The sequence below is a fragment of the Cololabis saira genome, chromosome 22 (genome assembly GCF_033807715.1).
Source record: "Cololabis saira isolate AMF1-May2022 chromosome 22, fColSai1.1, whole genome shotgun sequence".
NCBI classification, from domain to species: domain Eukaryota; kingdom Metazoa; phylum Chordata; class Actinopteri; order Beloniformes; family Belonidae; genus Cololabis; species Cololabis saira.
Genome location: NC_084608.1, coordinates 28,040,506 through 28,065,759, shown reverse-complemented (window position 1 = coordinate 28,065,759; position 25,254 = coordinate 28,040,506). Strand labels below are relative to the sequence as shown.

Below are 25,254 nucleotides of genomic sequence, written 5' to 3'. Positions count from 1 at the left end.
GTGTTTCACATTGCTTGTCTGAGGTTGTTTCCCTTGTACCTAATCCCAGTCATCACATGATTATGTTTAAAAGCAACAGCAATAACAAAGGATTAAACAAGGTGGGTGACTTCTGCACAGAGTTATGTAGTCTCTTTACCAGATACAAACACTTGCTTCACTTAACTGCATGATTCAGCAAAGAAATTATTTAATTTTTGATGTATGTGATGTGTTTGACATAACTGGAACTGGACTAACTGGCTTCTGTCTTCTCCACCTATACCTGTGCAGAGCACCTGATTTGGCGTTTTCAGCTCGTGCCAGGGTGAAGCTGGCATGCTCTCAGGGTAAACCAGCTGTCAGTTTGCAAACTTATACGAGGCCCACAGAAATCATCTGATAACCCTTGTCACCGGGACGATGTCTTATTTTCAGTAGCAAATCAAAGCTCTTGTTGTTTTAGATGACATAAGTCTGAAACTTTGTCATCTAAACCTTTTTAGTATAACTATAGTAATTTGTGCGTGCCTGAGTTTACTCATGCAGAGGCCACGGTTGGCAGGGTGGCGCCGGAAGTCAAATGATTATGTTTTGTTTTCCTGCAGAGTGCCATTTGAATATACTTTGAAATCAGGACAATGGGATCCTTATGAACCAAATGATGCAATACTATTGGCTGCTGGCTTAAACATGCCTCCCTGAGTGATTGCAAAGTTGTTTACCAAGTTATGTTTGTGTTTTAGGGTTTTATTCATTGATTTACTTTAAAACACATGTATTCAGTGGTGTCGGTTTGCTGATTGACAGGAGAAAAAACATGTCACTGCAAAGATCTAACATTTTTACCCTCAGCACCGTAACCCTTGAAATAACAACCTTCAAAGCTCGAAAAATAATCTACAGATGTATAATATATTCTTATTTTGGGGAGAAATGCACTGAATTACACTGCTTTAATAGTGAATTTATATCAGGGGTTAATTTTCATCAATTGTAGATAAATAAATGCAACCCCAGATCAGAAAAAAGTTGAATTGCAGACAGTATTAAGCCGTGTTTTTAGGGCTGGGGATCGATTCAAATGTCAAGAATTGATTCGATTCTGATTCTTAAGATTCAGAATCGATTATGAAGATTTGATTCGATCCGATTCGATTCGAGTCCGATATTGATTTGGGTAAATGTTATTAAAACAGTTTTTTGAGCTGAATGAATTATATGACTCTAGTTATGCAACATATTAATACTAGTATTATATTGAGATTCAACAGCAAGTATTGGCAGCTAATGATGCTGTAAGGACCAATCAGCTCCCAGAATGCTGATAGAACTGCTTTCAGAAACATCATGTGGGTCAGAATTATCAAACGGATCCAGGGAGGAAACAGAGACGGATGAAATCGGTTTTATTTTTTCCCACATTCCGTTTAAATTTTTTGCATTTTCTATTGTCTATTTCGGTTTTTAATTTTGGAATTTGGTTTTTAGCATTTTATGCAAATGTAACCCCATAACAGTATATAAAGTAATGAAGTATAGACAATTTATGCAATTATAACATAATTAACATTAAACATATTTAAAGGCAAAAACATGGCACCAGTTATTCTCGTGTCCAACAAAACATTCCTTTTTTTGGGCATAAACAAAAAAATACTAAAAGTTGTAATGTAATGATGAAAAAAAAATCGATCTTTAGACATACAAATCGATTTTTATGAATTCATATGAGAATCGATTTAGAATCGGAAAATCGATTTTTTTTCAACACAGGCCCAGGTGTTTTTGCTTTTTCCAGTATTTCAGGCCTGCAAAACGTTCCCAAAAAATGTTTACCGCTTTTAAATGTTGCTTTTCCTTCTCACAACACTCAAGAAATGATGGGAATGTGTCTCGTTCCTCCTGCAAACACATACGAAGGTGTGCAGCAGTACAGTGTCGCTGTTGTTCTCTTTTTACGTCTTTACTGGGGAGGCAGGACTGCAGGCGGGACGGTCTGGTACTCACACTACACCCGTTCAAAGATGCTTCAGGGTTTCAGTGTCCTGTCCCAAGTGTTCTCGGCCAGGACACTGAACCCCCACACTGACCCCAGCTACACTGGTCGGGGTATGCTTGCACGAAACAAAAAGAGTTCCTCTATAAAGAAGGGAATATATAACAGAAGCAGCGCAGTGTGAGAGTGTTTGTGTGAATGGGGGAACGAGAAACACAGCTGTATCTGTGGACTCCAGCTGCGAAACCGCCGCCGCGGATGACAAGTACCGCTCCGGAGTTGTTGCTGCGTGATGTGGACCTTAACGAACAGAGCTTAAGCACTGCAGTTCCTGATACTGCTTCTTCTTTATGTTCAAACTGGACAGATCCATTCCTGTAATGTTAGTGAAAGTTACTGTTGCTCAACATTTATCCGCTCCAACTCACATAAGATGAGCTTTATTTGTTGTGCTGGCGTCTCTGAAGTACATAAAGGATGTAAACAAAAAGAAGTTCAGCACTGCAAGCTACAGGGCAACAGAAAAGTGTCTGATGGTGACACAAACAAGTCCTGTATATACGTTGTTGTTAGCATAAATCACGTTTAATGTGCAAATTGTGGTTTTGCATGATCTTGTTGAATAATTCATGGGCATCCATGGGAAAAATGCTGCCTCTAAAGCAGCATATGCTGCTTACACCTATATTTCCCCTGACTTAACATTTTTATGAAGTGTTGCCAGCCTGAAAAGGTAAGAATGGATGTATATAAGCAAATGACATGACATTTAATGTCATTCAAATGCAACATATATGTATATTTTTTTTTAACATCTATTCATCAAACTGCTTTTTTTGTTTTTGCTCTTATAATGAATGTGGCTGATAAACAACTACCAGTGGATGGATATGCAGTAATTATCCTCATGAAACAATGCCTCTGTCAAGCATTTACCTTCAAGCTTGAATGAGGAAACTCCGATTCCCCGAGTGCACAGAGTTGTTAGTGCTGAATGACCACCGAGTGCTGACTCCATAAAATGTCTGGCTCCAATAGATTTTCCGTTTAGTCATTACGCTGCCATTAGCTACAGTCACTCCTTACACTAGTCTTTAAAGAGACTTATGTTTGTCCAGTCAGGTTTCAGGTGTTAGTCCCGAACTTTACACACTGACGTTTGCCTTCCACCAAACCCACCTCATATCTGGCAAAGATTTGGTCCATTTTCAACATTTTTTCCTCCCTATAATGGGAAATAAATCAGATAGTGCTGTAAAATAATTCCAAATATTGATCTAACTACCTATAAACTTTGTATTTCATTAATTTTACATATTTTATTTCATGAAAATATTTTTGCTTTATTTGAAAATACAACAAGGATTTTCACAAAAATATTAAATCAAAGTAATATATGACATTTTTTGACTTTAAGAGTAACAGGTTTGATTTTTTTTTTTTAATGAGAGAGAAAACTGCCCCAAAAAATATAGAGATCAGGATAAAAAGCAGATGTGCATCAGAGGGAGCAATACTAAAGTAGGTCTGTGAATTTTTATAATTGCCCTTCAGCACTGCAAGTACCCTAACCCTAATGCCATGTCTCTGTTTGACATGCAACCAAAATTCCAATTTAACTGTGACCTCCATAAACTCCTGCCGGATAAATTTACACAATACACACCAACACTTTATAATAAAACATTCATTTTTTCCAAGTACATAGACCTTTAGAATAAAAACAAAACTCTTATTGGATTGCTTGCTATTCCTAAAGGAGGCCGCAGTATTTTGCGGCATAAAATAAAGCCTTTGATCATAAATCAACACGAAATGCAACGTCTTGAAGGTTGTGTCACAGGCGGCCATCTTTCTGCCGCCTGTATACCATCACCATTGGCCTGCAGTCCATTGCAGTCCACTTTGTAACCAGGTGAGTTTATCTGTCACGTATTCAGTTAGCAGCTGAACGCCTGCTCCCGTGTTGCCTGACGATCTGCTGACTCGTGTGAGGATCAGGTGCTCAGACCTCAGGTGCTGACCTTCGGGTGATGTTTCAGGCTAGAATGAAAGCTCTGTGCAGGCGCTGGAAGTAACGGCGCTCCTGTCGACACTTCCGGAGGGATTTACAAGTTGTGCATTCGTTCACAACACCAAGCTACTGTACGTTTTCTCATCTGCCTGCGTCGTGTTTACGGAGCGGTCAAAGGGTGCCGTAGGAGCTCGGGATTCATTTCCTTGATAATCAAGGTTAACTTTTTATTTTTACAGCACTAATTAGCTCTGAAACATTATATAATTGTGTTTAATAAATTGCAATAAATGCCCCATATATGAATCTTTTTTAACCAAAATATGATTCAATTTGGTTTAATCACATAAACACTTTTCTTTTTAGTCATCTATAAAAACTACACGTGTTCTTTTTTATCCTCTAATTGCTCAAACTTGTTTTTATTATCCATCAATTCATTATCTACTTACTTCCTCCTCTTCAAGGTCTCTTTAGGTGAAAGGCCTTTTTAATTTATTCTGATAATAGTTAGTCACAACTTGGGTCATGGGTGTCTGCATTACAAATGTGACTTCTAATTAAACAAATGCTACAGGCAGTTATTAAAAATGTTAAGGTCTAATAAGAATGAATAATGTTGACATTGTGATAACCATTTAACTTCAAATTCATGTAAATCACTGAAAAATGTTTGATAGCAGTGGCTGGATATATAAAAGAGCACTTTCTGAAGCATTGATGATGAGCTGAGCTCCTTTTACGTACGTTGTCTGCTGATTGGTGGTGTCTCACTTTCTCCTTCATCACATTGTAATTCTTTCCTCTTAATCCCCTGAGCAAAGAACCCCAAGGCGTAACCTTAATTCAAATTAAAACAAAGTTTAATTCGAAAAACTTTTCTTCCACTGGCTTTCGACTATTAAAAATGTATTTAGTTTTGTCTTTCCAGTCTTTACTTTATCATCCTTTGCAGAACCAGCCTTTCAGCCATTTCCATGCTGCTGATTGCTCTATATCGCAAAAAAAAAAGAGAGTCTTAATTTGAGTGAATCAAAGACTACTGAGAGCAAACTGGAATGAGCTTCGATTTAGAGCTGTCATGGTTTGCTGCCGAGATACTCATTTTGAATAAGGGATGATTAAACAGCTCTCTGCAGCGCCTTCGCAGTCGTTACAGCTCCGCTCTGCTGAGCAACCCGAAATGCTGAGGAAACAAAAGTTCAGCACTCGGTGCATGCAGTCGGGGGAATGACGGTGGTTAATGGACGGCCCTCCACACTTTCTCTACTCGGTCCTTTGAGCTCTTGGAAGTTTTGAATGACTGAGGACAGTGATAAAGATGGGAAACACAAATTGGTGCTGAGCCTTCTTGCAGACACTCACCTGGCCTTGCTTGGAGCTCTCGCACACGATCACCTCCTCGTCGGTGGGGATTTCTGGTGGGTTGTCATTCATGTCCAGGACCTGAATGGTGACGGGAACAGGCGTGGCGAGGCTCGGGTTGTCTAGAGTGGAGGGACAAGGAGACAAGAACGTAAGATTTTAGACTGGAACATATGCTCTTTTTGTCAAAAGAGCAAAACATACACCATTAAACATTAAAGTTTACCTTAAAGTAAGAAAGATCTAGACCTTGAAGGGGCCAGAAAGCAGATTTCTGGAATCTTATGCGTTGGAATATACTAAAAGCTGGCATACTACCACCCTGAAATCATCCTCTAGGACAGTGTTTCCCAACCTTTTTTCCTTGGAGCCCCCCCTACTTGTGTCTAAGACCAGCCAGGCCCCCCGACCCGTACGTACTAGCACCAAAATAGTCTTTAATTGAAAAAATGAACATTAATTACGTTTTTTTGATACATTTCTCTTTGGTTTACTCCTTTGTTTTTCTCCAATGTCACCAATGTATAAAATACGCACAAAAGGACATAAAAATATTTCTGAAAAATATCTCTTTTAATATGAGACCAACATTTTTTTACATTTTTCCTTTAACAACCTGTCGGAGTAGATTAAATGTTGAGTAATGATATAATAATATGGAATGAAATCATTTCCTGTTTGTCACCAGTGTATAAAAAACACAAAAAATATTCAAGACATTCATAAATAATTCCTAACAACGTCTTATGAAGGACTCATTCGCAAATATAATTTTTACAACTGTATAATTTCAAAGCAGACAAAGTTTTGCGCCCCCTCCAGAGATCTCTGGCGCCCCCCCAGGGGGGGCCCGGACCCCAGGTTGGGAGACACTGCTCTAGGATATTAAAGTAAATAATTCGTTGTCACCTCAGTGACTGCAAATAGTCCAGCGTATAAAGTTAAAAAAAGCAAGCCTGAATCACGATACTCTCTCCACCTTGTTTTGATGTTCTACCCTGAACATGCTTCGGTAAGCAATTCAAGTTTTGTTCATCGGTCCACTAAACATTTTCTCCATAAATTACAGTGATGGCAAACTCTAGGCCGGATTATCCATATACTGAACCGGAGGAGCGCCAGGGGCACCAGGCAAGGCAAGTTTGTTTGTCTTGCCTTTCTTAGCTAAAGAAAAGAAAGAGTGAAGAATGAAGATCTTCTAAGGTAGGCCTCAAGTGTGTGCGTGCGTGCGTGTTGGTGCATAAAATGCGCACTGTGGCTAATGAGTTATTAAAGCCCAGATTATTAAAGCGGTTATAACTGTTGTAGCACATCACTAATCAGTACCATGGATAGCAGTAAAGAGAGAGAGAGAGAGAGAAAAGTTGGAGCTGTTTACCTCATTAATAATAGTAATACGCTTTATTGCTGGATACAACAGAACAACTTAACCTTAAATCTAACAGCCTACCTATCAGTGGCGGTTGGTCAATAGAGGGCGCTAGGGCGCCGCCCCCATCAAATCAAGAGAAGAAGAATAAAAGAAAAAGAAAATAGAAAACATGCTGTAAGATGCATATAATTATTAAAAGAAGATGTTATTACAGTTTGTGGGTGACTGTCAATAGTAATTAAATGTGGTTTAAATATGTATTTGGTCCCAAAATGTTAATTTCTTTCATTTTATTTAGTATGGGGCGCCGGTCAAACAGAATCCAGTGTAAGCTCTTTGATAAGCACGTGACTTGAGGATCTCTTTTAATTGGTTTGAATTAGATTCGTAAAGGGATACAGTCGTGTGCTTCCCAGAAACTCAGTTATCAGCAACGAATCTGCGATCAGCAAACCGACATACATAACCAGATTTTTAAGTTTGTTTTAAATAGCTTAAATCACACTTGCTTCTGAAATAATATTTGTTGATTTTGTATATTATCAAATATCTGAAAGAAAGGAACGTTATCTTTTCAAATAATATAAATACCAGACAGAACAATGGAAATATTAATGTTGTTCTTCTCTAATGTATAAACTAAACTGAACCCAAACCAGGAAGAAAATAACAGTTGACTTGTTGAAATGTTAAACTCCTACTTTATGTTCAGTTTTATTTTTCCTCTGCAGCATAAATTAACCGCTTCACTAAAACTTATGACCAATAAGCCATTGTTGGATGGTGACATTTTTCAAAATTAAAGGACCAAAATGTTATTTTCTTTTTTACCCATTGTACCAAGCTTGTACCATGACTTCTGTGTACCGATACACCCCTATGTATGCCAAGGTCAATTGCGTACTCCCAAAAAGTTTTTGCACCAGCCGCCACACATTGCTTTTTTATGAATGTGCTGTTCCCTACCTTCACATCAGATCATTCAGTAGGCCTGTTTGATTGTTCAGTCCTATGCTGTAATAGTTTTGCATGTAGTCCTCAGACAGGCCATATGTGATGGAAATGATGATAGTTAACATGTGGTGTTACATTGGCATGTGAGTTGCATTGTGATTGGAGCATCAGTGTAGTATTGCGTTTGTAGGCTCATGTCTATCTGTGGTGTTACTCTTAGTTGGTTGCTTGTCTTACATGTATTTGTAGTATGAGCGTTGAGCTCATACTACACTGCTGAAAAACCTGTACTTCAGCAATACATTCATGTAAATCTATGGTCTTTATAACCATAGTATATTTCCCTTTTTCTACTGTAAAATGTGGGAGGAGGGGGGCACTTCCTCCATGGACATCCAGTCTGTTCAATGACCTTAGGCATGGTACTGTAGGTTCATGAACAGTTCCAGTGATGTCTTCAAGCCTTTACTTCTTCATGGATTCTTCTTCACCTCACTGAAGAGTCCGTCTTGTATCTTTGGAGTCATTTTGTGGTCCCACTTCACAGTAGTAAACTCCATTTATAGACAGTTTATCTCGGTTTCGAGTAATGGATACCAAAGCGCTTTGGGATTAGTTTGAATTTCTAGAAAGTACTTTCACTCGTAAGTCTTCAAAGATTCCATGTAATGAGGCATGCAGCAGATGTTTCTACTGGACAGCAAATTTAAGATGTTTGGGTGTCTTTTTATCCGTTAAAGTAGCTGTAAGCAGACATTCAAACTCATGTCATTACTTGGACTCCAGCTGTGCAAAGTACTAACTTCAATTAACTGGTTTTGGAGTAATTAGTTTGTGGATCAGCTTTTCCCTCCAGCATTGTGAGTTTTCAGTGGGTGTCTCAGTAGAAATGATCACATGTGTTATCATCTTAAGGACTTGTTTATCTATTATTGTGACTTAAAGGGGACCTATTATGAAAAACACGTTTTTTCTTGCTTTAACATACATAAAGTGGTCTCCCCTCAGCCTGCCAACACAGAGAAGGAAGAAAGCAACCAAATTCTGCAGTGTCTGTTCACCCCGCCCGGAGGATCCTTCCAGTGTCATGTGACTTCTACGAGCCGTTCAGATTCTGCTCCTGTCGTTACGTAACGACAGGAGCAGATTTCCACAGGTCCTCCTCCGCTACGTGAAACCACGCCCACAACTAACTCCGCTGGCCAGAGCGTCCGCCATTGTTCTGGCTGTTTCAACAAGGAGGGGACAGTAAAAATTAGGTTTTGCATTGACATTTACCCTCATAAAAGGATCAGTACCAACAGTACGGACCCGGCAACTGCACACAAGTCAGCGGTAAGCGACGTTATTTTTTTAAGTTATTTATATTTGTCTACAAGTATGATCTTTGCATGGGCTAAGTATTTAGCTCCGGAGCACCAGAGCTGCTCACCGGACCGGACCAGTGAGTAGCTCCGGTGCTCCGGTGTTACCTAACGGAGTGTTAGGTAACACCGGAGCTCTATTAGTAATACATTTTTCTTCTGTTCATGGTTTCAGATCTTCCAAGTAATGCACCTGAAGCTGTTCAACGACACCTTCAGAAGACACGGTCCTTCGTTGAGCCAGCAATAGTGCATACATGTTCTTTATATAAAACGTATGTTTTGGTTTTTTTTAACAATAAAGTTGCCATTTGTGAACATTCAGTGTTGTGATTTATTTACAGTTAACATGATTCATTTGTCTTGTAACATAAGAAATGAAATGATGAGGAACCGGAGTAAATAACTGTGTTGTACCTGTTTAGAATTCAATTAAATCTTCCTGTGTGAATTAGTGTAAAGACGAGGTGACCCGGATCCCTCTTCAGGTAACTAAAGGCTGATTTATGGTTCCGCGTTGCACCAATGCAGAGCTTACGGCGTAGGGTATGCGTCGATTTAACGCAGAACCGTAATTCAGGCTTAAGATCCGTTTACAGCGTGTAACTAAATGCCGTCCGACTATCGTGTCGAGGTGCTTGACATCGGACGCTCTCTGTCCACACTGAAACCGTTAAACTCGCGGCCAGTTAGGACAGTCCAATAGAAAATAAAGCAATGGAATTGATTTTGTCGCTGACGCCTCGCTCGCATCGCTTTAATAGTGTACGCAGCCGCTGCTCTTCTGCCAGGAGAGGCTTTGTTCCCTCCCCTGATACACGTCATTCAGGCAGCCAATCAGCACAGAGCCTCATTATCATAGCCTCCCCTCCCCTCAGAATCCAGCACAGATAATGAGGTTAGAAGCGGTAAAACTAGATACATGGCCCACAGGCTGAATTTCTGATTTATGTAGAAAAAAACAAGCTTTAGATTGTTTTTAAGACATTCAAGGCCTGTTTAAAATATACATTAAATGCCATAATAGGTCCGCTTTAAAATATACATTAAATGCCATAATAGGTCCCCTTTAAATTTATGCAGAAAACCAAACATTTTCCATAGTTTTGATTCCTTTGACACAGCACTTGTCAAAACTTGGATAAATATTTGCATTACTCCAAATGTTACCATCATTGACACATTCATTGTGTTTTACAGAGTATTTGATATTTGTGATTAAGACCTTATTGAAGCATTAAGAGAGCAGTTATTAACAAAACAGAACAAACATGATTGTTTTGTCATACACTTCTAGACACCTCTATACCAAATCCCCCCCCCCCCCCCCCCCCCCCAAAAAAAAAAAATCCCCCAACCCACATACCCCTAAACCCCATAGGTCTCAACAAAGGATGGTGTTGTAATGCATTTGCTTCACTCTACAGACATGAAAGGTGCACGCCTCTCGTACTTGAAGGAAGTTTGAGCATGTAATGTGTTATTTGCCCTATGGACTGCATAAGAAACCTGTATAAAAAAAGTAGGAAAACTAATATATGTTTTGTGGTTGAAAATAATTGCAGATGGAACCTTATAGATGACTGGGTGCAGAAAAGTAAATATTAAATATTATTAATACTCACAAAGACTTTCAAAAGACACTTCAAGCTAAACCAGTGCTGACTATTATGTGCAAATATAGTGCTCAATAATCATTTTGACCCTTTAGTTGTTAATTCCTGTTTTAATTTTGGTGGACATGGATCGATCCCTTTTTTTTTGGTGACAACTTAAAACAGCTTGGAGGATGGAGAAACTTTCTCTGGATCCATAATAACAGCTAACGTTTCCCTTCGACCTCTGAAGCACCTTTGTCCATGATGGAGTGGTTTCACCTGGGATTGTGCAGGAATGAGAAGTTTTTTTATCGGGTTTGATTGCAGAGAAGAACAATGATACGCTTGCTCAGCAAAATCTTGATTGATCATAGAAAAAAAGTCACACAGATTCACATAACTTCTGTTCAATTAATGGTTGTGCATTTTAATTTGTACGACAGGACTCATTTGTGGTCTTTTTTCTTTTCTTTTTTATTATTTGGCGTTCTTTGATATGATAATTCAGATCTTTATGCCTTTCAATGTCGAGTACCAAGGTGATCCAATAGAAATGCACTGAAATTCAATGATTCATTGTCTAATTTTCTAGCTGCCTTTTAAAAAGCTTTAAAACCCTCTGCATGGCTGTTTACATTGAACAACGTTGGGTTCTTTGTCTTTTTCTATGACACCGCAAGTCTTTGCTCATCTAAAGTGGTAGAAATGTATCTTAGTCTTTTGACAGCATCTTATCGTTTAACTGTACTTGAATACTAAAGAGTTGTGAGGAGATAGGGACACATTAGCATGCAGAACTCCTGTATGTTGGCAGGGAGATTTGCTAAATGGTGATTAAAAATTACCCACGTTACCTGATAGCAGCTCTTGAAGTTAAAGGGCTTTTGTTGATTTAATTTCTTTTCAGCGTAGGGCAGTGCAACAATTGGGAATGAGTTGACTCTGAAGTTAATTATAGGACATGCATCCGGACATAGTTCACATTTTCATTCAAATATATCATGAAGTTTTGGTTGTTTTATTTTTTATTATATATTTTATTTTTACTTCGTTTCTCAGTGTGTGTGTGTGTGTGTGTGTAAGTTTAACAAGCACATCAATACTTCTAGTTTTAGTTTTTGAGGTATTGACTTACAGATATTGATAAAAACAATGGATGCAGTATAAGTACAAAAATAATTTATTTTCTTTGAGGAATTAGAAAAGAAAATGCAAAAAGAAACAAGGCATGAAACAGAATTGAAAACAAAGTTAATGTGACCCGCAATTCTATTTAGTTTTTAATTTTGCATTGATAGTTTGTTTTTATCTAGTTTTCTTTATATAAAAAAACATCTTTTTATTTTGATTTCAGTGAAAAGGATTATTTTTAACTGATTTGAATTTATTCAAAGATAACTTCAGTCTTCTTCTGATTGTAGAGATTGTTCGAAGATAAACTGAATACTGTTGGTTACTTCATAAACCTTTGTACATTTTAAGTGTTTTTCTTGATAGTGACTGACGGTCAATTTGCTTTTCTATTTAAAGGTTTATTTTGATTTGAATCACATAAAATTTGTATCGTGTCTCAGCAGCTACATGGTTTATCTGAATGAATTTAGCATCAAAATAAAAGCAGAATTATTAATAAGAAAATTAAGAATACATGTTAAAAGCCCCAGTAAATGAGGAACATCCTGCCGTCAACACTGGAAATCCATTTAATGTACCACCACACACATTAACTACTTTGACGTATCTGTTTTGTGCTGTACCTGTTTATGTGTTACGTTCCTTCATGCGGTACAGTTGCTCTGCGTTCATGTTCATGCAAGGGCATATCTCAGGAACGACTTGATGGATTTCCAGTAATGACTGCTTTTTAACACCATTACCGTGAAAAGAAACAATCTGAGCAATCTAAAACAAATATGATTTGTCACAGACACCTGGGATTAGATAATTGAGGGATTTTTAAAAATTGGAATATGAATAGAATCCTCTCTTTTTTTTTTTGAAGATTTGATTTGATTTAGCTGTTGGATTTGTTTTTTGTTCGGATGGAAATGGTCCTTACAGTCTTAAAACTAAGATTTGTCACTGTTCATGTACTGTGCTGCATGTATATATTGCATCATTCATTGTGTGATTTAAAAATGACTTGAATGATATCTGCCGTCCGTCCACTGAGCAGGAATTCTTCTTAGGAGGAGCCTACAAATTTCTGTGTTACTGCTTTTGTACAGCTGGTTTTAACAGTCACAGTGGAGTCTTTACACTCAGCTCAAGCACTTTCCTTCCAAATACATACTGCTGACACGTGTAGGATCAAATGAGTTAATTAAAATGCTGAATGCCTACTATTCTGCAATTACAATGTGCTGCAAATTTTATTCAGCGGGTAAAAGGGGCATGCGAGGGGAGGATTCGTGTACTGATTTCTTTTTATTAAACCTTTCTTTTGTCGATATTGATTTTTACTCCAATTTTACCCTCTATGAATCTGATCCTCAGCTACTTCTGACTATATGATTTCCTCAGGGTGTTTTGTTATCAGCTGCAAAGAGGGAAAAAACTGCTGAGTCATAGCACTTGCCTTTTTTTTTTTATAAAATCATCTAGTATTTGTTTCTGTGTAAATTATGTTGTGATGGCACGAATAGCACCCCTGATTTGAATGCGATTCTCTTCTATAATGGGTATTAGCTTGGGGCTAAGTACAGTGTGGAAAGAAAGATCAACCTCATAATTCCCTTTTTCAGCCCGGCAGCATTTCATGTTTTTACTACAGTTCGGTGCAGTGTGAGCAATGCACGCTTGCTCCCACCAATACACCAATTTAACTCACACAAAGAAATTACATGTATATCTGGAAAAATATAAGTGTGCAGGAAAAATAAAATGAGTCCAAGTAATTAAAATTCAATGACATTTTGTTTATTTTAGGGACATCATGAATGCAGGAAGTTAATAAAACCTCAATATCTTGGCCACTACATCTTTGTTCATGTCATGTAAATATTTTGCAAGGCTCTTTGTTGACGATGCATTTGATATTAGTATGAACAGGTGCGAATGCAGGTGCAGAGTGTTTGCTTGTGTGTTTGCCAACGATCAAGTGCGTGGAAAGTAGCCTGGGTACCTACCAACCTCCGAGGCCATTACAGTGATGTTGTGCCAAGCCATGTCCTCCCGGTCCAGAGGCTGCGTCGTCCGTATCACTCCGCTGCTTTCATGTATTCTGAAGTACCTCACTTCACCCTCCTTGCTGTCCAAGTAGTATCTATTAGGAAAAAAAAGGTACAGTATAATCTTTATGTATGCATTTAAGTAGCTCATAAATTCATCCATATGCCGAAGAGATGGTCGGAATAGACCATTAACACAACTTTTAAAAATTGTTCAGAGGATTAATCCTTCAAAAAACAAAAAATACAAACAATTTAAATGGAAACGCATTTGGATTTTGGATGAGTAGCAAAGGGGATGTATGACAGAAATGCAAAGGATACTTTTTGCAGCAGATCAAATCACACAATGAGCTTTGAATTGAACTGAATACAGAGAAAGTCTAATTCATAACTACAAATTTATGAGCAACTAAACATCTGCCAAGACTCTCATTTGTTTGGAAAGGGTCCCTTTTGACTCAAATAAGACTTAGCCCCAGCATTTTGAATGTAGAATAAGACATTTAATAATAGTGACTAAAAGAACATTGACTACTTGAACAAACAAAAAACTGCACTTCCAAGATTTTGGGAGAAAACATCTCCGTGACAATGAGCCTAAGCACAACAAGCAGGGTTTCAGTGGGAGGAAAATCTAATTTTTGGAATGGCCTAGTTATAGCCGAGACTTTATCTTCCACAGAAATGCTGTGGAATGACCTCAAAAGTGCTGTTCAGACCAGACATCCCATAAATGTGAGTGGAAGCAGTTAGATAGAGATGAAATGTTACAAATCCCCCCTGTACGCTGTGCAGTCCTCGTCCTCATCTACCGACAACGCCTGCTTGAAGTCATCGCTGCTGCTGAAAGAGGTTTGGCAGCTTTTACCTCCAACCATTCATTTACGGCATGGCAAACGTGTCGACCGTATTCAGTGAGCGACGGAGCACTCAACTTCCTGGTATGTGGCTGACCTTCCTGCGGTCCTGACTACTTCTGAGAATGTGAAGAAAAGTTTGAAATAAAAATGAGACCATGATGACTCCATATTTCTGAACACTTTAAGACATGTTCACGGGACAAATTGACCAATTAATGCCAAAAACCAAAAAGCCAAAGTGTTTTTTTCCCACTTCATCATTGCCAGAAGTCTTTTAAGAGCATTGGGAAGGAAAAGCAAAGTGTGAGGTAAATGATTTAGAAGTCTGTGGTGTCTGGGATTAAATAAAAATCAAAGTTAACTTCAGAATTCAAGTGTTTTTTTTTTTGTTTTTGTTTTTTTTGTTTCCATCTTTCTTCTTTGTGCATTCATTAAGCTATAGTGTGACAACATTTTATGATTTAGAGCATCTGTAACAGCATCCACTCCATATCAAGAAAATATGTGTGCTACACTCATTTGAGCCAGCAATTAATCGAAAATTAATCGAAACCGACTTTGAGAAGCCATTACTGATGTAATTTTGCCCAAGGCAAATATTTAAATAATTTTCTTTAATTCTCTTAATACTTTCCCCACTGTGTGTGTTCATGTAGGAGTCACTTAAAATCATGGTGCTGCATGCGTAGTCACATAACTCCGCTTGTCCAGTCTGTGACGTGAAAGCAACATGAAGAAGTCAAACGCGTCTCACATTTGGACAGATTTTGGCTTTTTTCTAAAGATGAGACTGAACAAAGACGAGTGTAACGTAAAAACAGTTTCAGCCAACGGTGTCTCTTCCAACGCCTCCAGCACACAGGTCACTAAGTACGAACAGTGTGTGGCAAAAGAGACGTTTGTGTCTGAAATCAGCCCTAGTCACTCTGCACTGCACGACAGTGTGGTCGCCATATTACAGTGCTGTGCAAATATCTCGTGAGAGTTTTTGAGAGTTATTTTTTCCTTTTTTAAGCTCGCTATTTTGCTTTTAACATAAAAAAAAAATGTGAACCTTTTCTCAAGACTTTTTTTCATTTAATTCATGCCATGCATGCTTTGATCAAATGACCACAAACAGTTAATCTGCGTCCATTTCCCTTCACTTATTTGACAAAACTATGTTTCATTACAAAAAAAATCATAATTTTAAAAGCTGAGCTGATTGACAGCAGAAAAGAATAAAAGTTACTCAATGATTGTAATCAAGTTAAATATTCAGTTAAATGTGATTCTAATTTTAGGTCATAGCACCAATTAACTTGTTTTTTTAGTGGATTTAAAGGGGACATATTATGCTTTTATGGGACCTTCAGAGGTTTAAAATTGTTATATAGTCAGTTTTCAGGTGCATGATTCCTTAAACAACACATAAAAGTTTTGAAAGGGCGGTCTAACCAGGAGCTTCCAGAGATGTTCAAAAAGAAACATCCTCAAATTGTCATCGTGGGGGCAGGAAATGACATGTTTGATTCGTTTTGGAAGGTGTCGGTAACAACAGAGTGAGCATGGAGTAGTGGGAGGGGGAGGTGCTCACCAGAGCTCACAGCAAATACAAGATTTAGGCTGGTCAATGTTCAAAGACCCAGAGAACTTCTGAGTAACGATCACTATTAAATGACTGTGATGCTTGATCAGTATGAATGGGGATAAGATTTGCATACATTTTGACTTTTAAAGAAGAAAGAGTCCCTACAACATGGAAATGTGTGCATGATACAAATACATGCCCCTCATTTCTACTAGCATAGAGCTACTGGCTGAGAAAAATCCAAATGAACTCAAATTAATGAAATGAGCAACAACATTTTTGCATGTCAGCAGTGGATATGTTGTCTTTTAACTACTCCTGACCATATTTTCAAATTGGCTTGTCAGGATGTGCCTTCAAAGTCTTTCAACTTTCATGTGTTAGAGTTTGTGTGTCCTTGATGTCTCATAGACAACCCTGATCTCAGCACTTCATTATTGACGCTGGAAAATTCCATGAAAAGCCACAGACAAGTACATACCGTACTGTACAACTGTAATCTAATTAGCAAGAGTAACCCTTAGATTAAGTAGATTTAGTTAACAAAGTTGCACAATTGAAAGAGGACGCACTCTATTTTTTACCACATGAACTGAATAATTCCTACAGATTTTGAATGTACTTCTGGTTCTCAAATAAATGCTTCAAGAGATATACTTTTCAATATTTAATAAAACTAAAAACAGTGTTCTTTTGGCGGTGTTCGCAGGCTTGTAATGACAGCTGTGTTATCAAGCTACAGCGGAGCAGCCCGTGGAATATAAAGCAGAAACCGACTCAGCGGCTCCTCTCAAGAGTTCAAGCACAAAATGAGCATTGACTCGGTATTCCCTAATTCATTTCTTAATGACCTATTTACACCTTAAATCCAGCATTCATTCCCCGGCGTACTTCACTCTTAGTTGAAAAATGAAAATTGACATGAGATGGAAATTGTCTGCGAAGGGATATTAAAGCAAGGGCTTAGTTTAAATGGAAATAATTAGCTTTTTTATGTCTTTTACTTTAGTTACCATTGTTACCGTCATTTCAAGTAGAAAATCTTTTCTTAGGATACTTACGGAAGATGTATTCAATGTTGTATTCAATGTGTATTCAAAGCATGACTACAACTGTGAGGGCTGCAGACGGAAGCTTTTTATTTGATGGTTTGTATATATTAGAAAAGAAACTCCCACAGTAATATGAATTGATGATAAATCGACTAAACTTTAAACAGTATGACATAATCCTATGCTGATTTATTTGACCAAGCACCATAAAAGTAGAAAATGATTGAAGGACTTTAGTCGGCAGATGATATTAAACCTGAATAATTGTGGCTACATCCATAAAGTATCACTTTGTCTAGACTGATATATCCGTTGGCTGATGATGGTCCCGCGCAGATCGATATTGGAAATATACAGTATGTTGTCCAATATGTGCTGTTATGAATGTCCCCTACAGAACATATAACACAGGAAACAATACGTGAGGAGGTTTTACTAGCATCTATTTCTTGCCTTCCTCCCAGCTCAGGGTGCAACATTGAAACAGAAACTGCAGAGCAAACATCTGTGGTCACAGATCAGCGTCCTGTCTTCCTGTCGCACTTGGCTCACTGTTTTACTTTCATCCCATCCCGCCGGCACCAGAGCCAGAGTGCATTTCTAAGAAGATGTAAAGAAATTGGTGCAGGAGCTCGGCAAAGCTCAGACTCAAACACTCAAACACGCAGAGATTAAGAGATGACCAAGGCAGAGAAGCAGATGGATTGTCTTATAGAGGTACGACCCTGAAACATATGTAATCCATTGTGAGGAGGTAGGTGTGAGAAGCGTGTTAATGTAAGTGAGGAAATGGAGGTTGAGAAATAGTCTTGGTGCCTAGTTAACGAGCTGTAATTAGACATGTGCTAAGTGTTGTTGCTTATGCATATTAGCCATCTGGAGGTTGAAGAATGAAAATGCTGGACTGGTGAGCTGTGCAATCTATAGAGATTGGTGAATAAACAATTCCTCCAAAATGCTAAGTTCATATAAAATAAAAAGTTTCAAAATGCTTCCATTCCTGATCAACATAATGAGCCTAGCTAGAAAAACGTAGATTAGCGTGGCCCAGGGTCAGCCGGCCCCCCAAACTTGAACAAACTCTAGCCAATCACAAGAAGGCATAAAGCAGGGTCGCCCAACTCCGGTCCTTGAGGGCCGCTTTATTCATTCAGAACGAAACATCGGGAAGCAGAAATCAGCTGGAGCAAACTTCAGTTCCTTAACGTTTAAATCAAGATTAAATACTTCTTTGTTCACAGCTGCATTGACTGCGTTTACATGCAGTCAATAACCCTTTTAAAACCTGAATATTGGCAATAACCTGAATTTGCACGGCCATGTAAACACCAATAACCCCTTTGAATAACCCCAATTTGCTCATATTCAGGTTTTTAAAAACCCGAATATGACCCCTGGGTTACTCCTTTTAAAACCTTAATATTCGGTTATGTAAACGCCAGAGGGAATATCCCCATCAAACGGAACATTAATTTGTTTTCTGCACATGCTCTGTTCGCAAGGAATCCTGGTCTTTTGAGTCCAGGAAGTTCTTCTAAACACGGAGAAACGCAAGACCACGCCACACTTTTGGAGTGAGGAGGAAACTAATCACTTCATAAATGTAATGAAGGATATGAACATTTTGGCATTTGTAGACGGTAGAAAGTACGGGGATAGCGAGATTTACAAGAAGGTGAGCGAAAAGTTGCGCGAAGCAGCATTTGTTTTGAATTTAGATACAGGAAGAAGAAGCGGAAATGACAGGATTTGCGTCATGATGTTCTCCGCGCGTGGCTGGTTTGATCCAGATATCCCAAATGATTAATTACCATGTATACAGGGATAACCCTGTTTGCTCACGCATGTAAACGGAATATTCCGAATGTTTCAGTAACCGGAATATTAGCAATAACCCGAATTTTGACTGCATGTAAACGTAGTCATTGACTGAATTATTTCAACCATTCTGAATTTAAATTCAGCACTGTAACTCTTGCTGTAACTCAATCTTTTGTTTGCATCTCTCTATTTTTTTATTATGTAAAGCATAATACCTGCTTCAGCAAACCGTGATACAAGTACCTGTGTCATCAACAGAGTTGTGCAGACCTTGATGACAAGCTAATTAGGATCATTAATTAGAATCAGGTGTGTTGGTGCAGGGAAACATGTAAAACATGCAGGACAGGGAGGGGGGCTCGAGGACCAGGGTTGGGAAACACTCATATAAAGCACCTTGAATTACCTTTTTGCTGAAATGTGCTATACTAATAACGTGGCCTAGTTTTTACATTTCTTCCCCACCATAACACACTGAACAGAATGAATGTGTCATCAACAGACTTGTTGGGATCTTGAAAATAAATTGATGGCCATCCATTCATTTGAATTAGCTGCGTGGAAGCAGGGGATTTTCTTTTGAATACCAACAGATGTGATACCATCCATAAATCCCTTACCCCACGTTCACACTGGTAAAAACTCACTTGAAATGATTTATAGCAGCTCAAATACAAAAGGCTGAGCAACTGGCTGAGCATCGTGATGTCCAGGATTAAGAGAGCAGAAATATGTAAATTTAGTTTACAGTTTACAGCGAAGGAAATGAGCCTAAACTTTACACCTCTGTTTTCAGACAGAATTGAGAAACATAATATATGTGTGGCGTTTTCCTTCTCTTACTATTTACTCTCAGGATATTATTCTGTGTTGAATACTAAGTATTTGCATCCAGTTTATTCCCACCAAGTATAAATCTGGACCATTTCTCTGTGCAGTCATAAAACTCATTAGACATTTTTATTTTCAGTTTCTGTTTCTGATTTAAGGGACAACTCTACAATATTTAGAGAAATGCTCTTCATTAAAGGGGACCTATTATGAAAAACAAGTTTTTTCTTGTTTTAACATATATAAAGTGGTTTCCCCTCAGTCTGCCAACACAGAAAAGATGAAATGCCACGAAAATCTGCAGGGTCTGGATCCCCCGCCCGAATGAATCTTCCAGTGTCATATGACTTTTTTGAGCCGTTTAGAATCTGCTCCCGTCGTTACGTAACGACAGGAGCAGATTTCCATAGGTCGTCCTCCACTGCTGAAACCACGCCCACAACCAGCTCAGCCGGCTGGAGCTTCAGCCATTGTTCAGAAGCGGTGACTGAACAACGAGGGAGAGTTAAAATGAGGTTTTGCATCGACATTTACCCTCATAAAAGGATCAGTACCAGCAGTACGGACCCGGCAACTGCACAAAAGTCAGCGGTAAGTGACGTTATTTTTTATGTTTTTTGTATTTGTCTACAAGTTTGTTTTTGCATGGGCTAAGTATTTAGCTTAGCTTCGGAGCACCGGGGCCACATATGGAGCTGCCGGAGCTGCTCACGGACCGGCCCGGCTCCAGTGTTCCCTAACGGAGCCACTCACTCGTTAGGTAAATTAGTAATACATTTTTTCTGTCTGGTTTCAGATCTTCCAAGCACCTGAAGCTGTTCAACGACACCTTCAGAAAATGCACGGCCCTTCCTTGAGCCAGCAATAGTGCATAAATGTTATTTATATACAACTATTTATATACAATATACAACTTATTGTTAAAATTTTTTTAACAATAAAGTTGTGAAAATTCAGTGTTGTGATTTATTTACAGTTAACATGATTAATTTGTCTTGTAACATATGAAATGATGAGAAATCTTCCTGTGTGAATTAGTGTGAAGACGAGGTGACTAAAGGTTGATTTATGATTCCGCGTTACACCAACGCAGAGCCTACGGCGTAGGGTACGCGTCGATTTAACGCAGAACCTTAAATCAGGCTTTAAGATCCGTTTACACTGTGTAACTGAATGAGAGTGTCCGACTATCATGTCGAGCTGCGTTACATCGGACGCTCTCTGTCCACACTGAAACTGTTAAACTCGCGGCCAGTTAGGACAGTCTAATACAAAAAAAAATAAAGCAATGGAATTGATTTTGTCGCAGAAGCTTCTCGCACGGGACACGTTTTGTGTACGACGCAGCCGGCGGAGCGAGGCTTATTCTCCTCCCCTCCTACACGTCATTCAAGCAGCCAATCAGCGCAGAACCTCATTATCATAGCCTCCCCTCCCCTAAAATGAAGCACAGAAAAAGGCTTTAGAAGCGGTAAAACTACAGACATGGCCGATTTATGTAGGAAAAACAAGCTTTAGATTGTTTTTAAGACATTCAAGGCCTGTTTAAAATATACATTAAATGCCATAATATGTCCCCTTTAAGACTACGAATGAACCAGCAGCCGGTAACTTGACAAACATGGCGTTGTCTGATGACATCGCCACAGCCACTAGTCCACATGTGCAGCCATGTGGTCAGGTTGAAGCTGCTCTAAAGACCGAAAACCACAAAACCACAGACCACAAAAAGGTTTTTTTTAAGTTAAAAGGTTGATGCATCAGTCAGACCAAATCTCCTTCATGCATGGTCTCTATGGAGATTACTTCGAATATTATCCATGCACCATCCCCAACATCATGTCTTTGCAAAGAGGTGTGAAAATAAATCCAATTTCAACCCGAGGCCTGTGCTACCTGCAGCACTGGTTACTGTTTATTTTCCTTTCTTCCCAGTGGGCTACATGACTGTCTGAGTTAGCAGCCTTTCAGAAACAGGGCAGTGACGTGACAGTAAAAATAAAGACGTGCATTTCAGCTGCAGTCACACAAAGGCATGCGTGAGTGTTTTAGGATGTAACTATTATGAAACAATCAAATTATTTCCATGATTCGCTGCTTCATCGCTACGACTGCTGCTCCTTCTCTGTATTCATCGTCTAGCCCACTCATCCACTGTAGTTCATTTAAACATTCATGACAGGCTGACTGAATATATCTTGTTTACAAATGATAACATAATGGGGCTGCACAGATTAGGATAAAAAAATTATAATGAGGCAGGGATTAAACCTGAGATTACAGGAGCCCCATTCACAAACTCGGGTCGTTGTACTTTTATTGTGTCTTTACTTAATCTCATTGTTTGAAATGCAAGGAGGTGGAAAGGAACAACATTTCGTCTGCCAAACAGGTAACAGTAAAAGGGCTGTAACAATGGTGTAATAGTGTCAAAGTGAGCGCTGTTTGACGCTGCAGTCAACAAACTCTGCATTAGGAATGGGCGGTATGGACTAAAAAATGTATCACGATAATTTCTGGCATTTATCCCGATAACGATAAAAATGACGATAAAAAAATACCAATTCAACTCCACCTTTTTAACTATAAATCTATCACCACTAGGGGTGGGCAAAAATATTGATACGGCAATATATCGCGATACATAGTCTCCCGATACGATATCGATATTCAATGTATGTATTGCGATATATTGCCGTATCAATATTTTTGCCCACCCCTAGCTGTACTGTATTTTTGTGATTTCAATTTCAGTGTGGGTGAGACACTGCATTTTATTTTGAGTATTTTGTATCTAAGAATAATGCACACACTGCACTTTTCATTGTGTTTCAGTGTGTTTTTTCATGCAAATATGTTGCATAATCAAAATGGAAAGTTTGAATTACATTGTTTTGACTCAGTCTGTTCAATGCATTATCACTATCATCTGATGTACATATATACAACTTGGATTTTAAGATGTGTAATGCATTTTAAAATTTTTCGGTGAACTATGTAGAATATCGCGATATATCGGGATATATCGCATAATCGGGATATCGCAATTTGTATCGTATCGTGGCTCAAGTATCGTGTTGCGTATCGTATCGTGAGGTCCTTCCCAATACCCACCCCTAATCACCACATTCAGTCTTTGGAACCCCCAAAACACTGCTCTAAAACAATACTAAATGCTACTAAACTACACCAATTAAATGAGTCCACCTGTACTGCAAAACTGGAATGACTCAAGCTCCTCGCTCTCAGATCCGCCATGTTTGTTACACAAACACGTATCAACAGGAATCTTTCTTTCTTTCTTTCTTTCTTTCTTTCTTTCTTTCTTTCTTTCTTTCTTTCTTTCTTTCTTTCTTTCTTTCTTTCTTTCTTTCACGCACACGTACGTTGTGCGTCGATTTAACGCAGAACCATAAATCCGGCTTTGCACAAAAAGATCATCAACAGGAATTTAATGTTTTTACAGAGATGACAAATTCTTACCGTGGGGAATTTTTTTGACGGTATATTGTGAACGGTAAAATATCGCCCATTCCTACTCTGCATAAAGGATGAAATTGTGGTTGACGAAGGACTGGCTGCAGTAGAAACACTCACTACTGCTGTAGTGTCTATCATTTATCATAGCATTTATTCAGTGCTGTGGGTATTCAGAAACAACTGAATAAAGCACAGAAACAGACCAGAGACACTAAAAACTGGCCATGAACCATGAAAACACAGTGTGGATGTTCTGCCTTCGTAGGATCACTGTGAAGGGCACAGCAGGGGGGCGGAGGTGGAGTAGAGAGGGGACCTCACGCACGTCTTTACCCCAAAATTTCTTTGTGAAAGTAACTGAAGACAGCAAAGGTGGAAATGAGAAGCTGGAAGTACTCAACCTGTCAGTTTTCAGTGCAGGAAGCCCCACACCAGGTACTTTTGAAAGCACTACCTACCAACTTGGGCTGTAGAATACCCCCTTTAGTCCTGGTAATGGTGGGGCCCAGACAGCTCGGATATATTTGACCCATTTTACACAAACCACAGATCTCATGAACATTCTTAAGGTTTTTTTCTCCCTTCCAGACCAACAAATCAACAGAAAATTAACTTTGCTTGAGGCTCGTCTGTATCTGAGCAGCACATTTGCATAAGATGTGGCAGCAAAAACACCTCTTAGCAAAGCAAAAGCTAAACAAATAAACCAAATATAACTGACGGTGGATGCATGTGGATTTTATATTCACTCATTAGCGGCTTACCTCCTGCAGATAAAAATACACAGATTGAAATTTGCTATTGTCTATCCACACAATGTTCATAAGGCTTTAACAAGCGCCACCAGAGACCAGAAGACTAAACAACCACATCAGCAAAGCTTGAATGTTGTTGGTGGAGGATCTCTGTTGCAGCTTTAGTGTAATCAAGTGTTATATTTGCTCATCTTTTCTTGCATTTCCTACTCATCTATTTAAAACTCATTCCTTTTCTTAGTTTAATTTTTATTGCATGTGTTTAATTGTGAAGGCAGTCATTAAAAAATAAAAAAGTCGTTAAAGCTGAGGATGGCATTGACTTGCAGGGCTCCACAGCAACCAGGCCAAATATTTTACATAAGTGCTTCTGATAATTAGGAGGAAATGACTCATGAAACCTCGTTTGGTTATTTAGATGTCAATTTCACACCATTTCTCATAATTCCAAATGCCACTTTAATAACATGTTAATTTCACTGCATGCACGGGCAGAGATCTGATGATCAAAGAGAGCCAAGTACTCATCCCTGCTGCATTTCACATTCAGATCTGACATAATCAGCTGTGGCACAGTTTAACTTTCAAGCGGCTGATGCTGGAATCCATTCTTTCAGTGCACACCACATAAACAAGTGGACAGTGTGCGGTACGAGGCATCCCGCAAGGACAGAGAGAAGCTCTTTCATATGTAGATTACCTCCTTGTTTACTACAAATCCTTCACAGTGTGTTAAGATTGTTTCATGAATCAGAGAATCGATCATTATCCCTCGTCTTCTCTCTTTTAAATTGAATATCATTCATTAAGGACTGCAGAGCTCATTTCATACAAAACAGACGGTAATAACCAACTGTTGTGTGCAATTGCTGTTATAAATGAAAAGACTGCTAATGAGTCTCACAAAAACAGAAACGGAGAGGAAAATATATATTTTTTTAATTTAAAAAGCATTACAAATGTTTAATTATCGTTCATCAACCCTAGTATTAAGAATGTGTGAAATCATTGTAAACTTCTTAAAGCTTGTTAAAGCCGGAGCAATACCACTTCTGACCACAAGGGGG

At 38.6% G+C, this 25,254-nt stretch overlaps 1 protein-coding gene across 2 annotated transcripts in view; it reads right to left on the bottom strand.

Annotated features, from left to right (window-relative positions):
• Positions 1-25,254, bottom strand: part of LOC133423643 (cadherin-18) — a 161,468-nt gene that overhangs the window by 34,871 nt on the left and 101,343 nt on the right. For both annotated transcript variants that reach the window (XM_061713908.1, XM_061713910.1), the window contains exons 8-9: positions 13,774-13,910; positions 5,358-5,479 (exon numbers count right to left, since the gene is read on the bottom strand). In XM_061713908.1, coding sequence (XP_061569892.1) covers positions 5,358-5,479; positions 13,774-13,910 — 259 coding nt within the window. The remainder of the gene's footprint in view (positions 1-5,357; positions 5,480-13,773; positions 13,911-25,254) is intronic.